This window comes from Prunus mume, linkage group LG5, assembly GCF_029339155.1.
Source record: "Prunus mume cultivar Tortuosa linkage group LG5, ASM2933915v1, whole genome shotgun sequence".
Taxonomy (NCBI): domain Eukaryota; kingdom Viridiplantae; phylum Streptophyta; class Magnoliopsida; order Rosales; family Rosaceae; genus Prunus; species Prunus mume.
The window spans coordinates 11,773,130-11,797,620 of record NC_142702.1 but is presented as its reverse complement, the minus strand read 5'-3'; the positions used below and the strand labels follow the sequence as shown (position 1 = coordinate 11,797,620).

At 37.0% G+C, this 24,491-nt stretch overlaps 4 protein-coding genes across 4 annotated transcripts; 1 reads left to right on the top strand and 3 right to left on the bottom strand.

Annotated features, from left to right (window-relative positions):
* Window positions 1-340: 340 nt before the first annotated feature.
* LOC148916933 (uncharacterized) lies at window positions 341-818 on the bottom strand. The gene is made up of 2 exons (XM_089052324.1): window positions 620-818; window positions 341-540 (listed from the first exon to the last, which is right to left on the bottom strand). The coding sequence occupies exons 1-2, from the start codon at window positions 816-818 to the stop codon at window positions 341-343; spliced, it is 399 nt and encodes a 132-aa protein (XP_088908450.1).
* A 4,976-nt stretch (window positions 819-5,794) lies between these two features.
* LOC107881117 (uncharacterized) lies at window positions 5,795-10,543 on the top strand. Its single transcript, XM_089052092.1, has 7 exons — window positions 5,795-6,270; window positions 6,613-7,095; window positions 7,284-7,433; window positions 7,726-7,821; window positions 8,021-8,068; window positions 8,209-8,636; window positions 9,843-10,543. The coding sequence occupies exons 1-7, from the start codon at window positions 5,901-5,903 to the stop codon at window positions 10,452-10,454; spliced, it is 2,187 nt and encodes a 728-aa protein (XP_088908218.1). The 5' UTR covers window positions 5,795-5,900; the 3' UTR covers window positions 10,455-10,543.
* A 623-nt stretch (window positions 10,544-11,166) lies between these two features.
* On the bottom strand, window positions 11,167-13,805 carry LOC103331188 (GDSL esterase/lipase At5g03610-like). The gene is made up of 5 exons (XM_089052094.1): window positions 13,744-13,805; window positions 13,424-13,632; window positions 12,609-12,889; window positions 11,615-11,921; window positions 11,167-11,384 (listed from the first exon to the last, which is right to left on the bottom strand). Exons 1-5 carry the CDS (start codon window positions 13,803-13,805, stop codon window positions 11,167-11,169), a joined length of 1,077 nt encoding a protein of 358 aa, XP_088908220.1.
* Window positions 13,806-16,629: 2,824 nt separating this feature from the next.
* On the bottom strand, window positions 16,630-19,482 carry LOC107880131 (GDSL esterase/lipase At5g03610-like). Its single transcript, XM_089052093.1, has 5 exons — window positions 19,383-19,482; window positions 19,039-19,239; window positions 18,159-18,436; window positions 17,091-17,397; window positions 16,630-16,879 (listed from the first exon to the last, which is right to left on the bottom strand). The coding sequence occupies exons 1-5, from the start codon at window positions 19,444-19,446 to the stop codon at window positions 16,722-16,724; spliced, it is 1,008 nt and encodes a 335-aa protein (XP_088908219.1). The 5' UTR covers window positions 19,447-19,482; the 3' UTR covers window positions 16,630-16,721.
* Window positions 19,483-24,491: the final 5,009 nt, after the last annotated feature.

The following is a 24,491-nucleotide window of genomic DNA, read 5'->3' as shown; positions in this document are numbered from 1 at the left end:
CATAATGTCCATACCGCCCCTGAATGCGGTCTTGGGGACATCCTCTTCTCGATCCTCAACTGATGGTATCCTGACCTCAAATCAATCTTAGAGAAATACTTTGCATCCTTCAACTGATCAAACAAATCATCAATCCGCGGCAAAGGATACCGGTTACGTACTGTCACCTTATTCAACTGCCGGTAATCAATACATAACCTCATGGTCCCATCCTTCTTCCTCACAAACAACACCGGTGCACCCCATGGGGAAACACTAGGTCGGATGAAACCCATATCTACTAATTCCTGCAACTGAATCTTCAACTCCCGGAGTTCAGCTGGTGCCATCCTATAAGGAGTTAGATAGATAGGATTGGTGCCCTAAGAAGTTCAATAGTGAACTCAATTTCCCTTTCAGGAGGTAACCCCGGAAGATCATCTGGAAAGACATCAGGAAACTCACTAACAACAGGAATATCTTCCATATTCAAAGTGATCTCTCGGGTGTCGATGATATGAGCTAGAAATCCTTCACACCCTTTCTCTAGTAATCTCTTAGCTGTAATAGCAGAGATAAGGCAAGTAGGGAGGATTCTACGCCCTGAAAATCACTTTAGGTCATCCCGACTGAATGTCACTTCCTTCCGAATAATCCACTAACGCATGATGCTTCTCTAGCCAATCCATCCCCAGGATGATATCCAAATCCGCCAATTCTAAAGGGATCAAATTGGCTTCCAACCATGCATCTTCTACTTGAACATAGCATTCTCTGAATACCCGGTCTGCAAACATGACTTCCCCCGTGGGTAGAGAAATACTAAAACTTCCTGTCATAGGTGTCGGCCTCACACCTGACATAGGGTACGAAATTGTGTGCTACGAAGAATGTGTGGCCCCCGGGTCAATTAAAACACGAGCAAGATAGCCGAAAATAGGGATCATACCAGAATCACATTCGGAGTGGCTCAGGCTCTCCCGTGGGTCATAGAAAACACCCTAGCTCGAGTGGTAGAACGCCCAGCCGACTCCTTTGAATTTCTCGCCACTTCTTCCCGAGAAGATGACGGTGCCTCGCATCGGAAGATCCCGCGCAGAGGAAGTAGCACCACTGACTGATGTCGACCCATAGTACCGCCTCGCTGGCCCGATCCTACCGTACATCACGGTAAATCTGGGCAAAACCTCTTGGTATGCCCCGACGCCCACAAAATAGCATACTAGGCCGCCGCTGCTTGGTTTACCCTTGAATGGAATGAGGGCAATCCTTTGCAAAATGCCCCACCTGCCCGCAATCGTAACATGTCAACCTACCGCTCGAGGGAGTCCTAGCTGTGCTAGATGCAGGCCGCTCAAAATCGAGTCCATGCCGACGAGAACTTGATCTCCCACTACCGAATCGATCTCGCCCACCGACCATCCGCCACTAGCGTAGCCGAACTAGATCCTCCTCTCTTGATGGACTCGACTTGGGCCACCCAATCCGGGCATCTCTCCGCGCTTCCCGCACCCAAGGCACATGTCCTAGATACTGCCGCAGCTTGAGCTAAAGCTCTCATGTTGGGATACGTGCTAGCAAGAACTACTGCATCGAATCTCCCACCATAGACCGCTTCAAAACGCCTCGCACCGGTCCTCTTCAAGAGCTACTAATTCCGTGCAAACCTCGGATTCATTAAACTTGTGCTCATATTCAGCCACCGACATCGATCCTGCTTCGCATACAAAACTCTCTTTTTGGCATAGCGATAGGAAGGTGGATAGAACTGATCGTAAAAGATCCTTTGGAATTCCTCCTGTAATTGCAAACTGGATTCCCATAGCCCCTTTTGCAGCTTTCCACCAGTGATAGGCATTCCTTTAGCGTAAAGGTAGCCAAACGGACCCTATCTTCATTAGGACACTCCAGATCTCAAAAATCCGTTCCATATCAAGAATCCAAAGACTCACCACGGATCTCGCCACCCATGAACTCTTTGGCCCGAGCTCTTTCACCCTTTTAATTTCCGAACTTTCAGTACTACGCCTCCCGCAGCAAGTAGTCATGGTGCGGGTGAATTGACTCAAGACATGGCGCAAGTCCAGGCATTCTCTCCGGTGGAGATGGTGGAGGAGATGGAACCGAGGTGAAGGAGGTGGTGACGGAGATGGTGGTGGAGGATTTGGGCCCCATTTGACCACGACCTGTGTTCTCGGCGTGTTGCCATGGTTCTACAGAAAGAAACCATCGAATCATTAGATCAACAATGCAGCAAAAGTGCAAGTGTCGAAGGAAAATGAACCTAATGCTCGATACTGTCGACAGACCCGCCCGAATTTCAAACCGGGCGACTCGTTTGGTGCCGACATCTCACTGATGCCGGGCCCACTTACTAAAACCCAAGACACTCTACCAAAATTTTGGCAGAGTCTCCCCTGTAAAATGCTCAAACCAACAATAAACAACCTGCAATAATTTACATCAATACACAACCCAACAGCCAGCATGCTTTTACAAACTACAATCCAACAAAAAATGGCCTCCGGCCTCAAGTAGTAGCCTAACATGGGCAATAACAGAGCATCTACAGAATTTGTTTACAACAAACAGGGGAGTAGAAAGAATTTATACAGACCTATTAACAGATTTACAAGTTCGAGCTCGTGACTTGCTCGAATGCCTTCAGAGCAACTAGTCTGGGGCGCAAAACAAAAGATGTGAGTGGACAGAAATAAAGTTTCACTTTAAAACAACATAGTAACCCCACCATGTAAAAATAATGCTCTAGCATGCAGTTTCACAATTCAGAAACCAAAACTCAAACACAAAAATCCCAAAGTCCAAAACATCTCCACAACTCAAGTCCACAACTCATTTCCCAAAATATATGCAACTCACATCAACCCGTAAATACCCATATATAAATATATATATATATAGCTAAGACTCTAATATACAATATACTCCTCTCCAAACTAATGTACCGGGGAGACAATCCAACCGGGGGATTGTTAGCTAGTACGCAGGATTTCCGAACACTAACCCGCGTCCAGGGATGAGTAGTCCAACCGGGGGACGGAACTCCATAGCTCACACGCCGGCACGCCAACGACACGTGTAGCTCACAAATCTCATAACAAGTCCTACGCGCGCAGACAGTATCATCACCCCACCGGCACTGCCAACGACGTGTGTGATGATACTCAAGCAATATACATACTCTCCCCATACGCCGCATCGCCAACGACACGTATGGAAAGTGTCTCACACACCGCACTGCCAACGCCATGTGTGAGACCCGTAATCTCATGGCCTTCCCACCCCACCGGCACTGCCAACGACGTGTGTGGGAAGCCTAGTAACTAGGGAATGGTACTCACCTACCATACTCATACATCTCACAACCATCCATCAAACTCCTATCTTTCCACAATCTCACCACAACAACCTCTCATACTCTATACATAGACAATATAGATAGCCATCCCAAAATCCATATCAACATAATCATCATACTCAAATATATATGTTCATATTCAAAATATATATATCCAAGATATATAAACATATTCAAATCATCTACCAAAGACTTATTAAATCAAAGTCACCATCATTTAAAGTATATGCACAAAACTTTCATAATTAAAAACCATGCATATGCTTAAAACAAAGTCCACTCACAAGTAATCCCAAGCTGCCCGGCCCCGTGAGGGTCCCGCCTGCTGCGAGTGATCAACCGAAGTACCTATTCCAAGATACAAATCCTTGATTAACATCACGTACTTCCAAAACGGAAATTCACGAAAGGAAATACTTAAATCCCCAAGTTCCCTGCGCCACGCCCAAAGGAACATCCTAGGTCCGTTACAGATTGGAATTCGCTTCCCAATCGCACGGTGATCGCGATTTCCCTAAACTTCACATTATTGAATCGGAACATCCGGGGCTCCAATTCACGATCCGCGAATTCCTACAAGTTTCTAAGAATTCCTAGATCAACATACTTCAATTTGGAAACGATCCAACGGTCAGAACTTATCGAACCCGGATAACGCACAATATGCGAAATCCGTTCGATAGTCAAACGATATCCAAATTGAGATCCGCGAAATCCTACGCACTCGTGACAACCTAAGGATCTCAACAGGACGAAAAACAACTTCACCCACCTTGCCCACGCGCCGCCACACGCGCCGGCAGCGCGGGTGTGTAGAGAAGTTTCCGGCGACGGAAAATCTCCACACCAACGCTCACCCTTCTAATCCTAGATACTACTCGAAGAATGGAGCAACTTTTTCAACTACGGCAACGTCCAATTCGGACGGCAAGTGGCCGGAATTTCAAATTGAAATCCGGCCAAAACCTAGATTTCCAATTCGAGAATTAACCTGCAAATCTATCAAAACCTATCCCACAGCCAGCTAGAACACACAAAAAGGATGAGAAACCTCACCTTACCCGTCGGAAATGGTGGCTGGAGGTGAGAGATCGAGCGGCTGGAAGTTCCACTGGCCTGGCCCACGATTCTGCATTTTTCGCGAGTCCCGAGGGTTTCCGTACGCTGGGAAGAGAGAGGGAGAGGTCTGCGGTTCGAACGGACCGGTCTCACGGACGGGGTGGTCGGAGGTGGCGGTGTGTGGTGGTTTCCGATCGGTGAACAGTGACGGGAAGGGAAAAATCGCAAGGAGAAGAAGAAGACGCGGGAGGAAGAGAGAGAAAGTGAGGGGTAAATGTGAAAATCTGATTTTTACCCCAAACTGACTTCGAAATAATTACGGTTCTGCCACCGAACAAGTTTTGATCGCCAAAACTTCGTTAAATCTCCGATTCAAGCCTACCGCCTGTCTACGGTTTCGTCTCAGTACCACCTACGCAGCCACACCACTCACGGTCCCAAAATCTTCCCGGATAAGAAAGTGACCAAAATCACCCTTAACCCAGGAGTAATTTAATATTTTCCCTTAATTAAATTAAATAGGAAAATAAGCGGGGTCGGGGTGTTACAAACTGTTAGTACCAGAAAAAAAATGTCAATAGATTTTAAGCTAATAACTTTAACTAAGCCACCCATTAAAAAATTCATGGTTCCGCCCTTGAATGTTTGTTTGATGTTTGATAATTTGTGTTTAATTTGATGTTTATTTATATATAATGTGAAGAAAAAAATATTAGCCCACCCTCAGAAAAATTCCTAAATTCCTTGAACTTGTTTCTCCATGTATTTGCTTGCCATGTCTATATATAATTGGTTTCCATCTAATAAGAAACCACATATAATTAATTCGATGGACGCAATTCCCCTCCTCATAAGAAACTTATCCAATTGAAAGACAATGTTCTGTTTGTAATTCTATCATTTCTTGGTAGACTTCAATCTCTTGATCGTTTTCTATGATTCTTGGCGTGTAAAAACTTGATATATTTAACAGCCTTCACCCTCGTTGCTGATCATATTCATTCATGCGGGGGATTGGGGTTGAAAATTCTCTGGAAACTCCGTTTTTCTTAATGTGTGTCCTCCTTAAGACATGAATATAGAAGAGCTCTGGAATTTATAAGCACAACTTTAGTTACTGACATATATGATAATTTCAGAGGCTTATAGAGCAATAATCATTAGTCCTCGAAGTTTTCGTGATTTTTTTCGTTTTTTCTTTTAATTTCTTTGGGTATACGTAAGAGATGGAATATTAGTATACTCGTGATACTCTCCAGATATAAAAGAGAAAGAAAAGGAAGGAATGTAATTATAAGTACTTAAAGAATAAATGCCTGATTCTTAATTCACCAATGCACTCAACCACACTACTTTAAGATGTGATCCTTCACTCTTCTAGCTGAGTTGTAAAATTTTATCTGAGACCTAAATATAAAACAACAAAAATAGCAAGCCTGGTCAGCTTTCGGCCGTTCATATCTGGTTGTGAAGAGCAGTAAGAATGGTGAAAACTGTGGTTCCTGCTGATGCAATTGTTGTCGAAGTTCTTAACAAAGATAACTATGAGCATTGGAGTGCATTGGTTAAAAATTATTTGGTGGCTGAAGACCTTTGGGAAGTAGTAGAGGCTACAGCTGAACCTCCACCAGAACAAGAAGCAGAAGCTGATGATCAGTTCAAGGCCTGGAGGAAGAAGAATGCAACAGCTTTACATACGATCCAAATTTCGTGCGGGCCTGATGCTTTTTCGATGATTAAGGAAATTAGTTCAGCCAAAATTGCTTGGGATACTTTGGCCGAAAAGCTCATGCCGCAACCATCACTCCTAATTAATTCATTTGTTCAGTCTGCAAACTCATCATCCAACCCAGGTATATTGTTAAAAGTAGTAGTAGTAGTTTATTAGACAATATCAAGGGCCAAAATTATTCAACATATAGTAAAACAAAGATGGTATGATTTTAAGGGTGATAGAACAAGGATGGTATGATTTCCAGTTTACTTCTAGCAACTTCTTAAACTGTTCTCCATCCTCGCAAAGACTAAATTTGAAAACATATTATCAACCTGTTTTCCAAATTAGAAAAGCTTTGTATCAACTTTATTCAGCCTACTAAAACAAGGATGATATGATTTTAGTTTAGAGTTGTTATTTTGATATAACAATGGTAAACAGAGAAGCATTAATGTCCAAACATATATATACTCGACAGATGCTGCAATTGCTGCCAAGCATGATCCGTATCAACCTTTCTTCGCTGCTGTTAAGCTCGGTGATTGGCGTAAAGCGAAGGAATTTCTTACCCGAGATCCCAATGCAATAAGAGCAAGATTTTCAACAGGAGGGACAGCTCTTCACATTGCAACCAAGTTCGGACATGAGCATATTGTGGAAGAGTTGGTTCAGTTGATGACACCGGAAGACTTGGAAATGCAAGATGGTACTTGGACAGCTCTTCATATTGCTGCAAGATTAAATCTCAAAATGGTTGAATGCATGGTTAAAAAGAACAAGAAACTACTTGGCATTGTTGAAGAGTCCCACGGTCTGACACCAATTCTCTTTGCTGCTAAGTTAGACTTATGGGATATCGTTCGTTATCTCTACACCCTCACTCCGATCCAAGACTTAATGCCAGAGAATGGCCCTTATGGCGCTGGACTTGTTTCCTTTTGTTTCCTTGCCAAACAATTTGGTAGAACTCTCAACCAACCCAAACCCAAATTATTTATTTATTTTATACAAGCAATATTGGGGTAGGGGACTCGAATACAGGACATTGGGTATCTGTTCTTAAACACTTGAGCTACGAGCCCCTTACATTATTTACTCATTTATTACTCAAGCTTTTAACTTTCACAGTTCTGATTTTCTCTAATATAGATATTGCGTGGGAATTACTTCAGCGTTGCCCACAATTGGTAATTGCTAAAAATCAGTGGGGAGGATCCCCAATATTTGATTTGGCTTATGTCCGTTCTGCATTTCCGAGCGGCACACGGCTCAAATTCTGGGAAAAGTGGATCTATGATGGTTAGTAATACACTCTTTTTTCTCTTGCTACTATCAAATTCATTATATCCCATATATATTTTGCTAACAGTTCATCTACGCCATTAATATATTTTGCTGACAGTTCATCTACACCATTAATAAAGATTTCAATCATTGGATCACATTACACGGAGGGCCCTACCATAATGGTCCATTTATTTGTTTAACATCTATTATCACAAAAGATAATAGTTATTGAAATTGATCTTACATGTCCAAAAAAAATATTTATTTATTATATTGACTGAGCTTTGTTCTCTTTTCTTTATAGGTATACACATACAACATCCTCCTGCCATCCATGATGTTCGCGTCAATGTTGAAAATCTAGAAGAGAAACTGGGCAACCAAAATATCAGTTTCTCAGGTTTGCTAGATCTTGAAACCCTAGCTATATGGTTTTTTTGTTTTTTTTTCAAACATCTATTTGATAAGAAGTTGATCATGGCATAGTTTGCCACAAAAAGAAATTGGTTCTAGTACGCTCATAAACAAGAACTAAAATCTTAATAAGAAGCTGGGAATCATATAGCAAAGCACATTCATAAATTGTATTTGCATTGCAGTCTTCGGTTTAACGCAAGGGCCTTCTTCAAGCCTCCACAAGCTTTTAGGTATATATGCAAACATTCTTTTCCATCTTTATTTGTAGGTGTCTTTGTACATTGGTTTTCTCCTCCACTTATTTAAACTCTATCAACGTATTTTATTTCTACAAAAACCGGTTGTAACATTTTTTCCAACATCAACCTAGGAATCAACCGCATATGTGAAATGAAATTGATCCATGCTCGATCCTTGGATATTTTGGATTACATGTGTGAAGTGATAAAAGATCTAGACACTCAAGACATGATAGAAGGCCTTGTCTATAGAGCACTATTCCGAGCTGTACAAACTGGGATTATTGAGTTCGTTATTCATTTAGGTAAAGTAGATCCGGATATATTGTGGCAACCCAATTCAATGGGAAGGAACATATTTCAATATGCAGTTGAGCGTCGCCAGGAAAAAGTATATAGCCTCATATATGGGGTTGGTCAAAGAAATCTTATTGCAACATTTGCAGATGCTTCTGGAAATGATATGCTACATCTTGCAGGGATGCTATCTCCAACAGAAAAACTTGATCGTATTTCAGGTGCAGCCTTGCAAATGCAGAGAGAAAGACAATGGTTCAAGGTTAGATATCTTCATTCTATATCTTTCTTGTAAATTAATTGTATTTAGAGCTAGTTGTGTTGTGGGATATTAGGTGCTGGAGTGGTAGCTTGTAAATGTGGTTGTGGGTTGATATGTTGTCGATGAAACTAGTGGCAGTATTAGGTTGGTAGGGCTTTCTAGTGTAGTTGAGGTGCCATATGGAAAGTGAGGTGGGAACACTAGATGAGAGGATAGGAGGTTTTGCGGTCTGGTTGAATGATTTTGGGAAGGAGGCAGTTCGGACTCATGAAAACGTTTTTCTCTGCTACGATCTACTTGTTTTTATTCTAAACATGTATTATAAAATTCATTCAAAGGTTAAAAATGTGACACCACGCCCACATATTTGATATGCCAAGAAATACTGTAAGGCATATTTGATAAGGTTAAAATGTTCTTTTATTTCAAGTTGGGAAACGTAGGTTAAAATTCAATTAATTTAGAGTAGATTTCACGTTTATTATATTAACAGGCGAACAAGAGAAAATTTAAGAGCTATTTAAAACACTAAGGATAAGAAAAAAGAAAACCCATGTCGCCGCCCTCTTGTGGGTTGGTGGCCTCCCTCCTTCCCTCTCCTTCCTCCACTCCCCCTCCCAGTTCTTCCGCGCAGCTTTCCAGTTTTTGTTTTTTGGTTTTCTGGCGTGGAATCAGTTGTTGTCGTGACAGTTGTTGTCTTTTGGCCATGTACCCACAAGGATTTGGCTCCAGTTCTCAGCGTTTGACATGGGTTTGGAGCCACAAGGCGGGGATGCTGCTGGGCTGCGTAGGGTTCAGGTTTAGCCAGTATGGTGCTATGGCTCTCTTTGATATGTCAGGGAGGATACAGTCAAGTGGCTCTACTTTTTAGTTTGTTTATGTCTAATAATTTTACAAAACTCCTCAGGAGCTTGTTATGTTTTGTTTTCTCCTATTGAAAGGTTTTGTTTAATGAAATGCACGAGGTGAGATCCCAACAAACTAATATTTAGTAACTACAAAAATTTGACTTGCCTCATGGAAAAGTAGGTAGTAAACAAGTAAACAACAGTGAAATCCTGACAAGTTTTATTACGTTGTGGTCAACAATGCTCCTTGTGGTATTTCTTTCATATGTTATGTTGCCTTCCATGAAAGCAGTGATTCTAGAGTTACTTACCGGCTAACCACAACGAACTTGAGGTTTATATGTTTAATGAAATGCAGGAGGTGAAAAGTCTTGTAGTTTTACCCTCGGGAGTGGGAGCTTTCAATAAACAGGGTATGAGACCCCATGAACTATTTACCCAGAACCATAATAAATTGAAGGAAGAAGGAGAAAAGTGGATGAAAGATACAGCAACCTCTTGTACAGTTGTAGGTGCTCTCACTATTACCATCATGTTTGCTGCAGCCTTCACGGTGCCTGGCGGAAACAATGGAGGAACAGGCTTTCCCTTGTTCTTAGATGAAAAGATGTTTATGTTTTTTATAGTTTCAGATGCTATATCGCTCTTTTCTTCCACAACTTCAGTGTTAATGTTTTTGGGAATCCTTACATCACGATATGCAGAAGACGATTTCCTAAAATCCTTACCCACAAAGATGATAATCGGCCTTTCAACACTCTTGATCTCCATCGCTTCCATGATGGTTGCCTTTTGTTCTGCTCTTTTCCTTATGCTTCGTGAAAGACTATGGATTGTCATTCCAATCATTTTCCTTGCCAGCGTTCCAGTCACCTTATTTATTTGGATGCAATTTCCCCTTCTTGTTGAGATTTTCATTTCTACATATGGAGGAGGGATATTTGACAAGAAAGTGAGACGGTGGATATAAATTCTTGATTGTATATGAAAAATTGTATAACTTTGTATGTGTTGTTCTTCAATTTGGAAGACATTGTTGAATAGGAGAACCTTTACATCTCTCCCCTCCCTTTCACCCATCCCTTCTAATGTGATTTTTGAGTGATTGAGTTGTTGGTGTTGCTACGTACCCTCCATTTCAATGAAGGAAATTAAAAATTACATAGAATTCTTAAGTTACATAGAATTCTTATACAGAGATGTAGTTTCAGGGTATAAAAGGCCTAGTGTGGGATAGTTGTTAGAGTTTGTAACCTTTGTTCTGGCAGCCCCTTCCTTACTTACCACAGAGATAGTGCAGCTCAGATCAATAGGCATGATATGTGCCCTAAAATATTAATAAATTGTTAAATATCTAATTGCATGAATAAATAAATCAAATAAAAAGCTCATCTGTTCAATATTGTAACACACTTCATTCACAATTAGTTATTAAGAAAAATTGGCATTCGAATGTACATTAATTTTCTCATGGTGAACCTCTTCAATGGATTGCGAATGCATTTTATTGAGCGTTGAAGCCCATTAAGGTTTTCTAGTATCACTTTCTTTCTTATTTAAGCTAGGTTCGATTAAAATCATATTTTTTGAAGTTAATTACTACTTCTCATATTCAAAGAAAACATTAATCAATTCTCATGCAATCCAACCTTCTAGGGGCAAAGTTTAAACTACACTATAAATCACGAACACAATTGATGAAGAGAAGGTTTTATAGCGGCATAAACTTCATGCCAACCATTCTGTGAAGGGTGTACCGTATCCCAAAAGAAAGAAACATCAGGGTTATCGCATACAATGTACTTCTCTGCACCAGTCTGATCCACACTCCCGCATGAGTATTCATTGCTCACCCCAACACAACATGGCTTTAGTGTGTTAATGTGGAATGTCGAATATCCTGCTATTAAAGAAAGAATATGATCAAATATAGACATATATACATGAGTAGGACCACCTTTATTGACCACCACCTTATAGACGTATTTAAAAAGGACCCATATGGATGGTACCTGCTTTATTAGAAAGATGGTGAGCAAGGTGATGAGTAAATGTAAAACAAATAGCAAAATCCAAAAGTAATACAAGTAGAAGGGATCAATTAGCGTTCGCGGAAAAGGGATTTATTACCTTGATGATGTTTTGGGGGCTTCACTGCAGATATAAACGCATTATAGAGATCCAAGTCGACAAATGCCGAATTCTTTGTCTCCTTGTTCAACTCTTCTAACTTTTGAAGAAGAATCTCGTTGTGGAACATTGAAGCCATATTGGCAAATTCATTGCAGTTTTGATATGAAAGAAAGGACGTTATGCTGGGAAGACATCCTAGGGGCTCTATTGTTGTAACCGCTATTTTTTGCACTCCCAAATCATGTATACGCTTCAAATCCACAGTAAGCTGCTTAATAATAGATTTAGTGAACATTGCCAAATCCTGTCATTTGGAAAATACAACGAGTGCGATCAAGTTGGTATAAAGTCTCTTCAAAATTCAATATATCATGTATGCATTTATGGACATGCCAAGAACCCCACATAGTTCGGAAACATTTAAACCCCTTTAATAATCTTGTGTTTGATTAAAGTTCCCTAGAAAATGATGGAATCTTGAATTTAAATATATGTTAAAAAAACAAAACAAAACAAAACAAACAAACAAACAAACATAACTCCTAGAGAAAAACAAGCATCATGTTATTGTTCAACAATGACATCTTGTTATAATTGATTACTGACATATGATAATTACAATACAATAACAACATATTAATTTAGAGTAGATTATCGCTTGTAAAAAAAAAAAAAAAGAAATGTCATTTTGATTTTTCAAAATCCATGATTTGTCTGCTATCACTAAATTATTATTGAAATTGGTGTATAAGCTCAAGTGACATTTCTATCATTTTTTTAGAAGAAAAATTCCATTACGTTAATAACTTTTAATATTAGATGTTACTTAGAAGAAATGTTAATACACCAATGCAAGAGAGTAATATAAACAACTACAAAACAAGAACAAGCTAATAGAATTGAGGAATTATATTGCAACAAAAAATTTAAATATCAGAACATTGTACCAAAACGCACTTGCGACACTAAAACCATTAGATTAACCACTTACCTTTGTGTCGTTGCCTGGTCTACCAAAATGAGCAGCGTAATCGTTCCCCGCAACTGATACGAGAGCAATGGACGATTTAACGACGTCATTTTTGGCATATACTTTTTGTTGAAGCAATTGTTCGAAAAAGTCGATTTGGGTGGTCAAGTTCGGTCCACTGACCAATGTATCGAAAACACCTGTGCCTCCAAATGCAAAGTTCATCCCAGACTTTAGTTTGGATTTCTTCACGAATTTTCTCAATGCGTAAGGCACCGGAGATCTTATGCCCAAAAAGGAAGCTGCAATTTTGCAACACGTCAAGGAGGAACAAATAAAATAAAATTGGTTCTTTTTTTTCTTAAAGTTTTGTTAAACAATGCAGACTTGGGTTGAGCCAGTTGGCTAGAGCAGTGAGTCCGGTCCCTTGTATCTAAATTTGAATCCCCTTTCCGTAAATTCAATTAATTTAGAGTAGATTTCCATTTGTATCAAAAAGATTTGGTTAAACAATAATTCAAGCAAATTAAAATTCATGCTCCCCTATTAAAAAAAAATTAATTACGCCAATACGATCCCAACCTAGTACTACTAACACAATTATATTTAAATTTTCTACATCTAAATAATATATGACGAATAAATTCATGTCAAATATTTCACATAGCATACTATAAAAACCAAAATTGAACTATGCCTCCTAATTATGCTCATTGTCGCATTTTGGTCCATCAACTTAACTACAGTTAATGGAGGATAAAATGACATTTACACCCATAAACTAACATAATTTTTTGTAAAGAGGAAAATACTCTTGAGGAAGAAAGGAAACAAACCAATATAATCAGTGAGGACACGACCGTTCGAAAACCGGCCGGCCGGCTTTCCCGGAAAAGTTTTCCCATAAGGTTCCTTCCATGAAGGAGACACAGATTTTCTGATATTCCCAGTATCAACATATGAGTCCCAGAAGACGAAAAGTTTCACAGAGCCATGAATGTTGTGCTGATGAAGGTGATGATGAGCTTCAAGAACTTCTGCCACCATATATCAAAAGCAATAAAAAGGACAAATAAATACAATTTTCTTTTGTCTAAAAAAAATATAAAGACTGATATCAAGAACATATATATATTTAGTTATGAAGAACTAACCTGTAAAAGTGGTGATGTATAAAAGGAAGAGACAAGAAGAGGCGATGGTGGTTTGCTTCTCCATTTGAAAGCAGAGATTTTTGGGTGTCTTGAAAGGAAAAAAATGAAAAGAAAAAGCCACTGGCGTTCTTACCTATGGTTATGATACAATGTACCCTGCTTAATAGCAATAGGTTTTTACAGCTTAGAAAAGGAAAAGAAAAAAACGGATTTTTTTTTTGTTTGAATATTTATTAATTGTGGTGACTTTAGTGTCATTTTCATTTTCCGTTCTATAAAAGATGGAAAACATTTATGACACCCAACAATTTCGTTGCAGCACTTGGAAAGTTTTTTTTGTATCTTTTCTCATTTCATATTTTCTCGACATTAATTCTATAACAGTGTGTTTGAATGAAGGAAATAAATTTGGAATTTTTATAAAAGTCAAAATTTCTAAATTGGCATGAATCAATTCTCGTGTTTGGATTAAAAAAATTAGAAATTTAGAAATCCCTGTGAAAAAAAAATGGAATATTGACATAAATCCCAACTTTAAATTCTATCTAAAAGTACTTATTTCTCAAATTTCAAGATAAATTGAGTTTTTAAAAAAGATAACTTTACAAATAAAGGCTAAATTCGGTATTTTAATTCCGTCATCCCAACAAGAAACTTTACAAATTCTAGAACATTAATTTCCTTCAATTTAAATTCCGTCATTTATAAATTATCATTTTTTTAAATCCAATTTTGCTCACTCCTTAATTATTATGATGTAGCTTAGGGTTTAAACCCTAAAAATATTTATGATGTACCTCACCCTAAACCCTAAAACACTACTGTACTTGGATAGGCCTCAATAACCAAATCATACCTTTGTTCAAGCGACCCCTTCTTACCACAAAGATACTACAACTAAGATAAATAGGCATCATGCTAACGGTGCCTAGTCCAATGAAAAAGGGTATTAACTTGCAGACTAGTAGACCTATGTTATTTGCTGTAGGGTTCATATTTTTGTTCACTATAGGAGGACTCACTGGAATAGTCCTGGCAAATTCTGGGCTACACTAGGTCATCAAGCTTTTGGTGAAGTTTTCACGCTGCTCATTTAAGTTTACAAGTCCGTATAGTCAAACCCGATCCTATGACTGGGCCTAGGCAGTTCTCCAGAGGGGTATCGTCAAGACCTCTAGAGACAAGAATAGTCGAAGTGAAAGGAAGGAAATCTTTTCCCGAATCAATGATCTAGAGGGGAAACTAAGTTATGGGCTACCCCCTCAACTGTCTGATGAGGGCTATGCTAGTCTCATAGCCATCTATCTCTATAGTATCCCGCAATTTCTGCTCATTCCCGTCCTTTTCATTCTTGATAGCACATGAAATAGACTGTTCTTGGTCCTTGGCCGTCCTTTGTCCTCTTTCGATAATACCATAGATGATATTGGTCCCGATCTTCGATTCAATCTTGGAATGGTTGTTAAAGAGACCCGTGGTAATCGTCTTTTTTTTTTCTTTATCTAAGGTCTTAGCTATCCTACTGACTTTTCTTTTTTCTTTTTCTTGTTCTTGTTGAGATACCTTAACATTGTCATTACACGCTGCTTTCCTTAGGTTAAAGAACCCGCATGACACATTGGCATTGTGTCTAAGAAAACCCCCATCCCCTTCTTAACTTTGGCAAAAGAATATATATATATATATATATATATATCAATAGGCATGATATGTCCCCTAATATACTAGTAAATTGTAAAATATTAATCTAATTGTATATTAACCTAGTATGGAACTCAAATAACTGAACAGTTAATCTATTCAATAAGACATGTTGAAATACTTCATTTTAGCTTAACTAAGACAATGTGGAATTCGAAAGTACATTACATTGTCACCAAGGTTGGTCCTGACTTTTGGGTGGCCATGGGCGATAAACTAAATGAGGCCCCTTCCCTTAGTATACAATTGCAAAAAAAAGCAACAAATAAAATGATTTTACGTAGAGCATAGAGTGCGTAAATAAGGATTTTACGATAAACAATTATAGAGCATAATCCTACCTGGTCAATTATAAAGCAGAGTCTAAGTCTCTTAACAGCAAAGTCATTGTCTGTGTATAATTTGGAAATTGAAAAAATAGTTTGATGGATAGGAACAAATATACTCATGTTCCGCCCCTCTTGGTCACCATCAATCTCAAAGACAATTTGTGAGCTTTTTAGTATGAGATTGATTCTTAGGGTCACAATATGATATGAGAAAAAAATGATGAGGGAAACTGAAAATAATGGGTGGATTGAAGAGAGATGGGGAAAACGGAGAAAAATATGGTGGTGGATTATTATGAGATGGGTGGATTAAATAGAGTTCTTCCATGGAGAAACTAACTAGGAGAGGAATCGTCTTCCTCAAGCACATGTTGTTTCTGCTTCTGCATGGGAAAAGACAAAATCTTATGGGAAGAGGAAACGAAGGAACCTAATTTAATCGAGTGTTGTTTCTGTTTTTTATTATTATAATAATAAATTGGACAATAGTATATATATATATATATATATAAATTTGGGGCCCCTTAATTGGAGGCCCATGGCCAAGGCCCCTCTCGCCCACCCCCAAGTCGACTCTGACTGTCACTGTAGCTTGTTGTGGATGTGTTTTCAATTTTTTTTTTTTTTTAATACACAAAGAAGATATGCGAATGCATATTTATTAAGCGTGGATGCTAATTAAGGTTTTATATAGATAACTTTATATCTTATCTGCTGACTTCTAACTCTAGCTAGGTTAAAATCACACTATTTGTACTTAATTAGTACTTCTCTCATGCAAAGAAGTTGATAAATTATCAAGCAATCCAACCACATATTAGTCTCTTATATCATTATGATATATTGGGTAAACCAACCCTCTAGGGCCAATATTTAAACTACACAATAAATCACAAATACAATTGACGAAGAGAAGATTTTATAGCGGAATAAACTTCATGCCAGCCATTCTACGAAGGGTGAATCGTGTCCCAAAAGAAAGAAAGTTTGGGCTTATCACATACAATGTACTTCTTTGCTCCACTCTCATCCACACTCCCACATGAGTATTCCTTGCTCACCCCAACACAACATGGCTTCAGTCGATTAATCTGGAGTGTCGAGTATCCTGCTATCCGAAAACGAGTTCAAGTAGTACATGAGTTCACATTTCTTGACCACCTTACATACAGATGAGGGGGATCCACATAAGCGGTACCGACCTCTATTAGAAAAGTGGTGAGCAACATGATGACTAAATGTGACATATCCGAAAGTAATACTAGCTAGTAGAAAGGACAAAATTACAGTTCATTACAAAGAGTTAATTAATTAATTACCTTGATGGTGTTTTGGGAGCATAATTGCAGACAGAGATGCGTTATAAAGATCCAAGATTACAAATGAAGATTTCTTAGTCTCCTTGTTCAACTCTTCAACTTTTTGACGCAAAATCTGGTTATGGAAAATTGAAACCAAATTGGCAACTTCACTACAATTCTGATATGAAAGAAATGAAGTCATGCGGGGCAGACATCCCAGGGGCCCTAGTGCTGTAACAGCTATTTTTCTCACTCCCAACCCATGTATACGCTCTATATCCACAGCAAGCTGCTTAATAATAGATTTGGTGGCCGCTGCGAAATCCTGTCATTTGGAAGATACGAGTGCCATCAAGTTAGTATCAAGTCACCTCACAATGCAATATATCATGTATGTATAATGTATATTTGTGGCCATGCTATGAACCCTAAAATGATATATCATAGTTCAAAAACATTTGAGAACAATGGTTATATGAGTTTTCTTTAAGCGTTCCAACGCTCTATGAATGCCCATGTTATCAATGACATCTGGTTATTATTGACAAGGAACATACGATACTTACGCGGTATAATAATAGTTAAGTAAAATTTTAGAAATATCACATGAACTCATACGTTATTTTTCATTTTTTTACATTAAAGAAAAACTTAAGAGATGTCATCTCGATTTTTTAAAAGGGAGTTTCACTAAAACACCCAAAATGGGGGTTGAAATTATAAAAAAACCCAAGCACTATTTAAACATATAAACACACTCAAAACTCATCATTACACACACTCAAAACCCATTTATAAACACACCCAAAAAGTTGACTTTGGGGTTGATTTTGGGTGCGTTTCTATGTTTAAATAGTGCTTGAATTTTTTTATAAATACATGTCTAGTATTGGGTTTATTTATAAATTTGTATTTTTAAAATCCATGATTTGGCTCCATATGTTAACTCTGTTACAGAATCTATTAAGGAAAATCATGTGTTGTACACATGTCTCACTTAAATTATTAAAGAAAAAACAAAAGCTTTCCCACTTGCCTACATTGCATGCATGTCAACAAACAGATAGAGTTAGCCTAACCACTTACCTCAGTGTGGTTGCCAAAATAAGCAGCGTAGTCGTTACCCGCCGCAACTGATACGAGAGCAATGGACGAGTTAACGACGTCGTTTTTGGTACCATAGAGTTTTTGTTCAAGCAGCTGTTGGAAAAAGTCGATTTGGGTGGTCAAGTTTGGTCCACCAAACACTGTATCAAAAACACCTGTCCCTCCATATGCAAAGTTCATCCCAGACTCTAGTTTTGATTTCTTCACAAATTTTCTCAATGTGTAAGGCACTGGAGAGCCTACGCCCAAAAAGGAAGCTGCAATACATTGCAACATCTCAGAGAGGCATTTCATAAAACAAAATAAAAATAAAATAAAATATTGGTTTTTTTCTTGTTTTCTTTTTGTTTTTAGAATTTGGTTTGAACAAACAATAATGCAATTACAAATTAAAATATAGAACAAATCATGCACTCTCAATCCCAATCTAGTAGTAAGAACATACACAGTTTGGGGTGTATTTTCGAGAGTGTAAAGCCACTTTAGCATTCACTTTACATCTCCGAATGGTGTAAATATAGTTTTTGCTCTAGTGGTGAATACGTAAATTCAAAGATATATATTTGATTTTCTTGTCTAAATTCTTTTTTGTGTTTTTTTTTTTAACTTTATAAAATTTATTTTATGCATGTTACGGTTTAATTTATTTTTCCAAATAAATAGACCTAAAAATAATTATATAATATATATTTGATTGTCCATGTTTAAATAATTTATGAAGAGTAATTTCTTGTCAAATATTTCACATGTAAACATACTAGAAAAAGTAAAATTCAACTATAGAGGCAAACATACACTCATAATCTAACATATATTTTTGGACTGAGGAAAATACTCTTAAGAGAGAAAGAAAAGGAACCTATATAATCGGTAAGCACGAAACCATCTGAAAATCGACCAGTTGGCTTTCCCGGAAAATTGATGCCATAAGGTTCCTTCCATGAAGCAGACACGAATTTTCCAGTATTTCCAGTATCAGCATACGAATCCCCGAAAACAAAAAGCTTCATAGAACCATGACGATTATGACGATGATGCTGATGATGTGCTTCAAGAACTTCTACCATTATATATCAGAGGCAATAAGGGACAAAGAGTAAATATGACAATATAAATACATTTTTCTTTGTCTAAATAATAAGTTGTGGCTACAATTAATATATGATTATCAAGAACATGTATATTTGTTTTTGTAGCACTAACCTGTAAACGTGGCGATGTATAAAAGGAAGAGACAAGAAGAGGCTATGGCTGTTTGCTTCTCCATTTAAAAGCAGAGATTTCGGATGTGTTGAAAAATAAAGAACTATATGATATGAAGTGATATTGTGGGTGGAAGAAACCGGCAGTCTATATATATATATATATATATATATATATATATATATATATATATATATTAAGCAGTTAAAAACTGAACAACCTGAAAAATCTGGAGTTAAAGTCATAGGGTCATCCGCCCTTTTAGAATCACAGTATGACACTGAGTCTGAATCAAATACAGAATCTGTTGAGTCTAGTAATATCTCTAAAATTGAGAATGCGTTTAAAAACCTAGAATTAGAAACTGAACTAAAGGTCAAGAAATTAACTAATCCTACTAGCCTAACCAGAAACTGGTATCCTAAGCCTACACCACCTGACATTCAATTTGAAGAACGAAATAATCTAAGTCAATTTTCTGTTTCTCCTGATAAATTATATGAATGGAATATAGATGGCTTGTCTGAACTTGAAATTATGAACAAATTAACCCACATGTCTATGGTTGCTAATAGTTATAGTACTAATCATAATTTAAGACAATCTGAGATAATTCCCCTGTTAGAAACTGGTTTTACAGGAACTCTGAGATCTTGGTGGGATAAGCATTTAACTGATGAGTCCCGAAATAATATTGTACATGCAGTAAAATTAAACGCTGAAGGTCTGCCTTTGTTTGATGAAAATATAGGACAAGGTTTAGAAGACAGTGTTAATACTTTGCTTTATACGATAATTGAGCATTTTATAGGTACCCCGAGTCATACACAGTCTAGAATACATGATCAACTGAGTAATTTGAGATGTCCGCAATTAAGTGATTTTAGATGGTATAAAGATGTTTTTATCTCCCGGGTAATGCTGCGAGAAGACAGTAATCAAGCCTTTTGGAAAGAAAAGTTTATAAATGGATTGCCTAATTTGTTTGCTCATAAAATTAGAACTGTTTTAAGTAATGAATTAGGTCATATAGATTATGATAGTCTGACTTATGGTAATATAATTAGTATAATTAATCAAGAAGGTATGAAAATGTGCATTGACATGAAAATAAATAAACAAATACAGTCTGAAAGGAAATCTGCACGTTATGAGTTAGGAAGTTTTTGTGAACAATATGGTTTGTACACTCCTCCTTCTAGAAAACATAAGCTTAAGTCTCCTAGTCATTTGCGTAAAAAACGTCATTATAAGCGTAAAAGACATTTTACTGAATCTAATGATGAGTTTTATAAGAAAAAGTCCCGCTTTAAGAAAAGATGGTCGGATAAGCCTAAAAGAAAGAATAAGAGTAGAAACTTTAAGAAAAGAACAGACATGAGTAAAGTTAAATGTTTTAAATGTCAAAAGTTTGGTCATTATGCTAATAAGTGTAAAGTTAAAGATACTATTAAACAGTTACAGATCACGGATGCGGATAAAGAAAAATTAATTAAAGTCCTAGAATTGAGAGATTCTGAGCCTGAAGATGTAACTATAGTTAGTAATTCTGAGTCTGATTATGAGTCTTCTGAATCCTATATGAGTTCACCTAATATTCAATTAGGATGTAAAGATAAGTGTTGTAATACCCTTAAATCCATTTCTGTGTTAACCAAACAGGAAGAACAAGAAGAATTGTTACTTGATCTGATTAGTAAAATAGAACACCCTGAGTTGAAGTCTGATTATTTAAAGAAATTACGAAAAATTATAGGCCATATGCATACAGTCCAACCTTCTTCTGTTATAAGTTTAAATTCTACTTTAGAAAGGTTTAATAAGAAAAAAGATGTTACTTTGCATGATCTACACTCTGAGGTAAAAGCCGTAAAGAAGGAAATAATTGAATTACGACAATTAAGTCATAAATTACAAGCTGAGAATTATGATATCCGACAAGATTTGAATTCGTTATTAGAAAAAGATTTGGTTAAGTCTGATAGTCAGCCAGGAAGCCCTACCCATTCTGAAGAAAATGAGATAACTAATCACAATATTAGTTTAATTAATCATATTCCTTTTAGAAAATGGTACTCTAGAATTACTATAATTATTAAAGATTTTGAGCTTGATACTATTGCCTTATTTGATTCTGGTGCTGATTTGAACTGCATAAAAGAAGGATTTGTTCCTACTAAATATTATACAAAATCAACTGAATCTTTAAGTACTGCTTCTGGTAAAATGCTACACTTGAATTATGAGATTCCTAAAGCCCATATCTGTCAAAATAAAGTGTGTTTTAAAACTTCGTTTGTTTTGGTCAAAAATATAACTGATAAAGTAATCTTAGGTTTACCTTTTATAAGTCTTTTATATCCTTTACAAGTTGAATTTGATGGAGTTGTTGCCTGTCCTTTAGGTGAAAACGTTAAGTTTGAATTTCTTACTCGATCTGAATTACATGAGTTAAAGACTGCACAAAAAAGTATTACATCTATAACAACATCTATGATTCTTGACAAGACTAATCAGATTAAACACTTACAGGAAGAAGTTAAAAATAAGCGAATTGAGTCTCAGTTAAGTTCACCTGCAATGCAAAAACAGATTAAGGATTTTGAAACAAAGTTGATGGCTGATGTATGTTCTGATTTACCTACTGCTTTTTGGCATAGAAAGAATCATATTGTAAGTTTGCCTTATATACAGAATTTTTCTGAGAAAAATATACCTACTAAAGCACGTCCTATCCAAATGAGTCCTGAAATGTTAGAATTTTGTAAAAATGAAATAAATGATTTATTACAGAAAAACATAATTAGACGTAGTAAGTCTCCCTGGTCTTGTTCTGCTTTTTATGTACAGAAGAATGCTGAGCTAGAACGAGGATCCCCTCGATTAGTTATTAATTATAAGCCTCTTAATACTGTTCTTGAATGGATTAGATACCCTATACCTAATAAAAGAGATCTAATTAATCGCTGAGTAAAGCTATTATATTTTCTAAATTTGATTTGAAAAGTGGATTTTGGCAAATACAGATTACTGAGTCTGATCGTTATAAAACTGCTTTTGTCACTCCCTTTGGTCATTATGAGTGGAATGTTATGCCTTTTGGTTTAAAAATGCTCCTAGTGAATTTCAGAATATAATGAATGAAATTTTTAACTCTTACAGCCAATTTGCTATTGTTTATATTGATGATGTTCTTATATTCTCTGAGTCTATTGAGCAGCATTGGAAACATTTATATAAATTCTTGCATGTCATAAAAGCCAATGGATTAGTTGTTTCTGCTAAGAAGATTAAGTTGTTCCAAATGCATATTAGATTTCTTGGTTTTAACATAAGTCAATCACAAATACAGCCTATAGATAGATCCATACAATTTGCTGATAAATTTCCTGATCAAATATTAGATAAGAATCAATTACAGAGATTTTTAGGATCGCTTAATTACATTTCTGATTTTTATAAGAATCTGAGAAAACAGTGTAAGCCCCTGTTTGATAGATTACAAACTAATCCTCCTCCTTGGTCTTCTATTCATACTGAGCTTGTTAAACAGATTAAAAGTCATGTTAAGACACTCCCCTGTCTTGGCATTCCTACTACAAGTTCTTTTAAAATTGTTGAGACTGATGCTTCTGATATAGGATATGGTGGTATTCTTAAACAAAAAATTACTCCCACTTCTTCTGAGCAAATTGTCCGATTCTATTCTGGTACTTGGTCTAAATCACAGTATAATTACAGTACTATTAAAAAAGAAATACTAGCTATTGTATTATGCATTACTAAATTTCAAGATGATTTATTAAATCAAAAATTTCTTGTCCGTGTTGATTGCAAATCTGCTAAACATGTTCTTGAAAAGGATGTTCAAAACATTGCATCAAAACAGATTTTTGCACGATGGCAAGCACTTTTAAGCATATTTGATTTTACTATTGAATTTATTAAAGGCAGTGAGAATTCTATTCCTGATTTTCTTACCAGAGAGTTTTTACAGGAAAATTATGGCAGGCAGAAAAATGAAAGAAAAAGATAAGAATAAAGAACAGCACAATCTGAGCCCCCAAATACCCAGAATCCTCCCTGCAACCTTGAGCCAATATCCTGTTAAACATGAGTCTGCATCTTCTTCTTCTCCTAAACTTGAGCCTGCATCTATTACACCCTATCCTGGTATGTCCCCTATTCCTCTAGCTAATAAATTTAACCCTTTAGGATCTACCTTGAGCCAGGTAAGACCCAACTACCAGTCTGCACTTACATCCAGCTTTGATCCTTATCTTTTGCCCCCACATGCAAGCCCTCTATCTTCTTCTACATTTAGACCTAAGTCTTCTCCTTATGTATCTAAATGTACTACTAATTTATTTGTTCTTGAGCCCCATATCACTGCATCCTTGAGTCCTGCTGCAATAGCTTTTAATCATTTTCCTCCTGGTTTCCATTTTCTTCCCCATAGTCCTTATAAGTCCTTAAAATTTTACAGAGAAATTCTTCATGAAACAAAATCCGTAGATATTAAGCCTATACGAGATAAAGTTGATCCCCAAAAAATAATTTACCACTCCTTGTACATTTATCAAGTCCTGAGTCAAAAGAGTTAGGGTCCTCACCCCTATGAGTTAAGAACCCTTCCTTCCAAGCTTCAATACAATTATGCAGATTATGTTGAGTCCTTCTATTATATTTTTCTACACCAAACTCCTGAGTTTTCGCATTCTTGGTTTATAAATTTTGATAATAAATTTAAAAATGATCAGCTTCCCTACTGGTTTCTTCACTGGTGGGATACTCATGGTCCTGTCTCTCAAATCATCCCCTCTGCAATCACTGAGCTTATTACTACATTCTCTGCTCGAATTAAGCTTCCTGAGCGTGATCTATTTTTCCCTACACCCTTGTTATTCTTTACCCGTTACAAGATCCCCTGGATTATGAAATGGAATTATCATGCAGATTGGGAGAAGAGATTCTTTTCCCGACATTTTTCTGTTAAATGGTGGGATCGTTTTGAAGTCCACCGTGTATCTGAATATTTCTACAGAGACTTCCCGGCACTACCTCCTCAGCCTGAGCCTAAGCCTAAGCCTTCTTCTTCTCAGTCTTCCC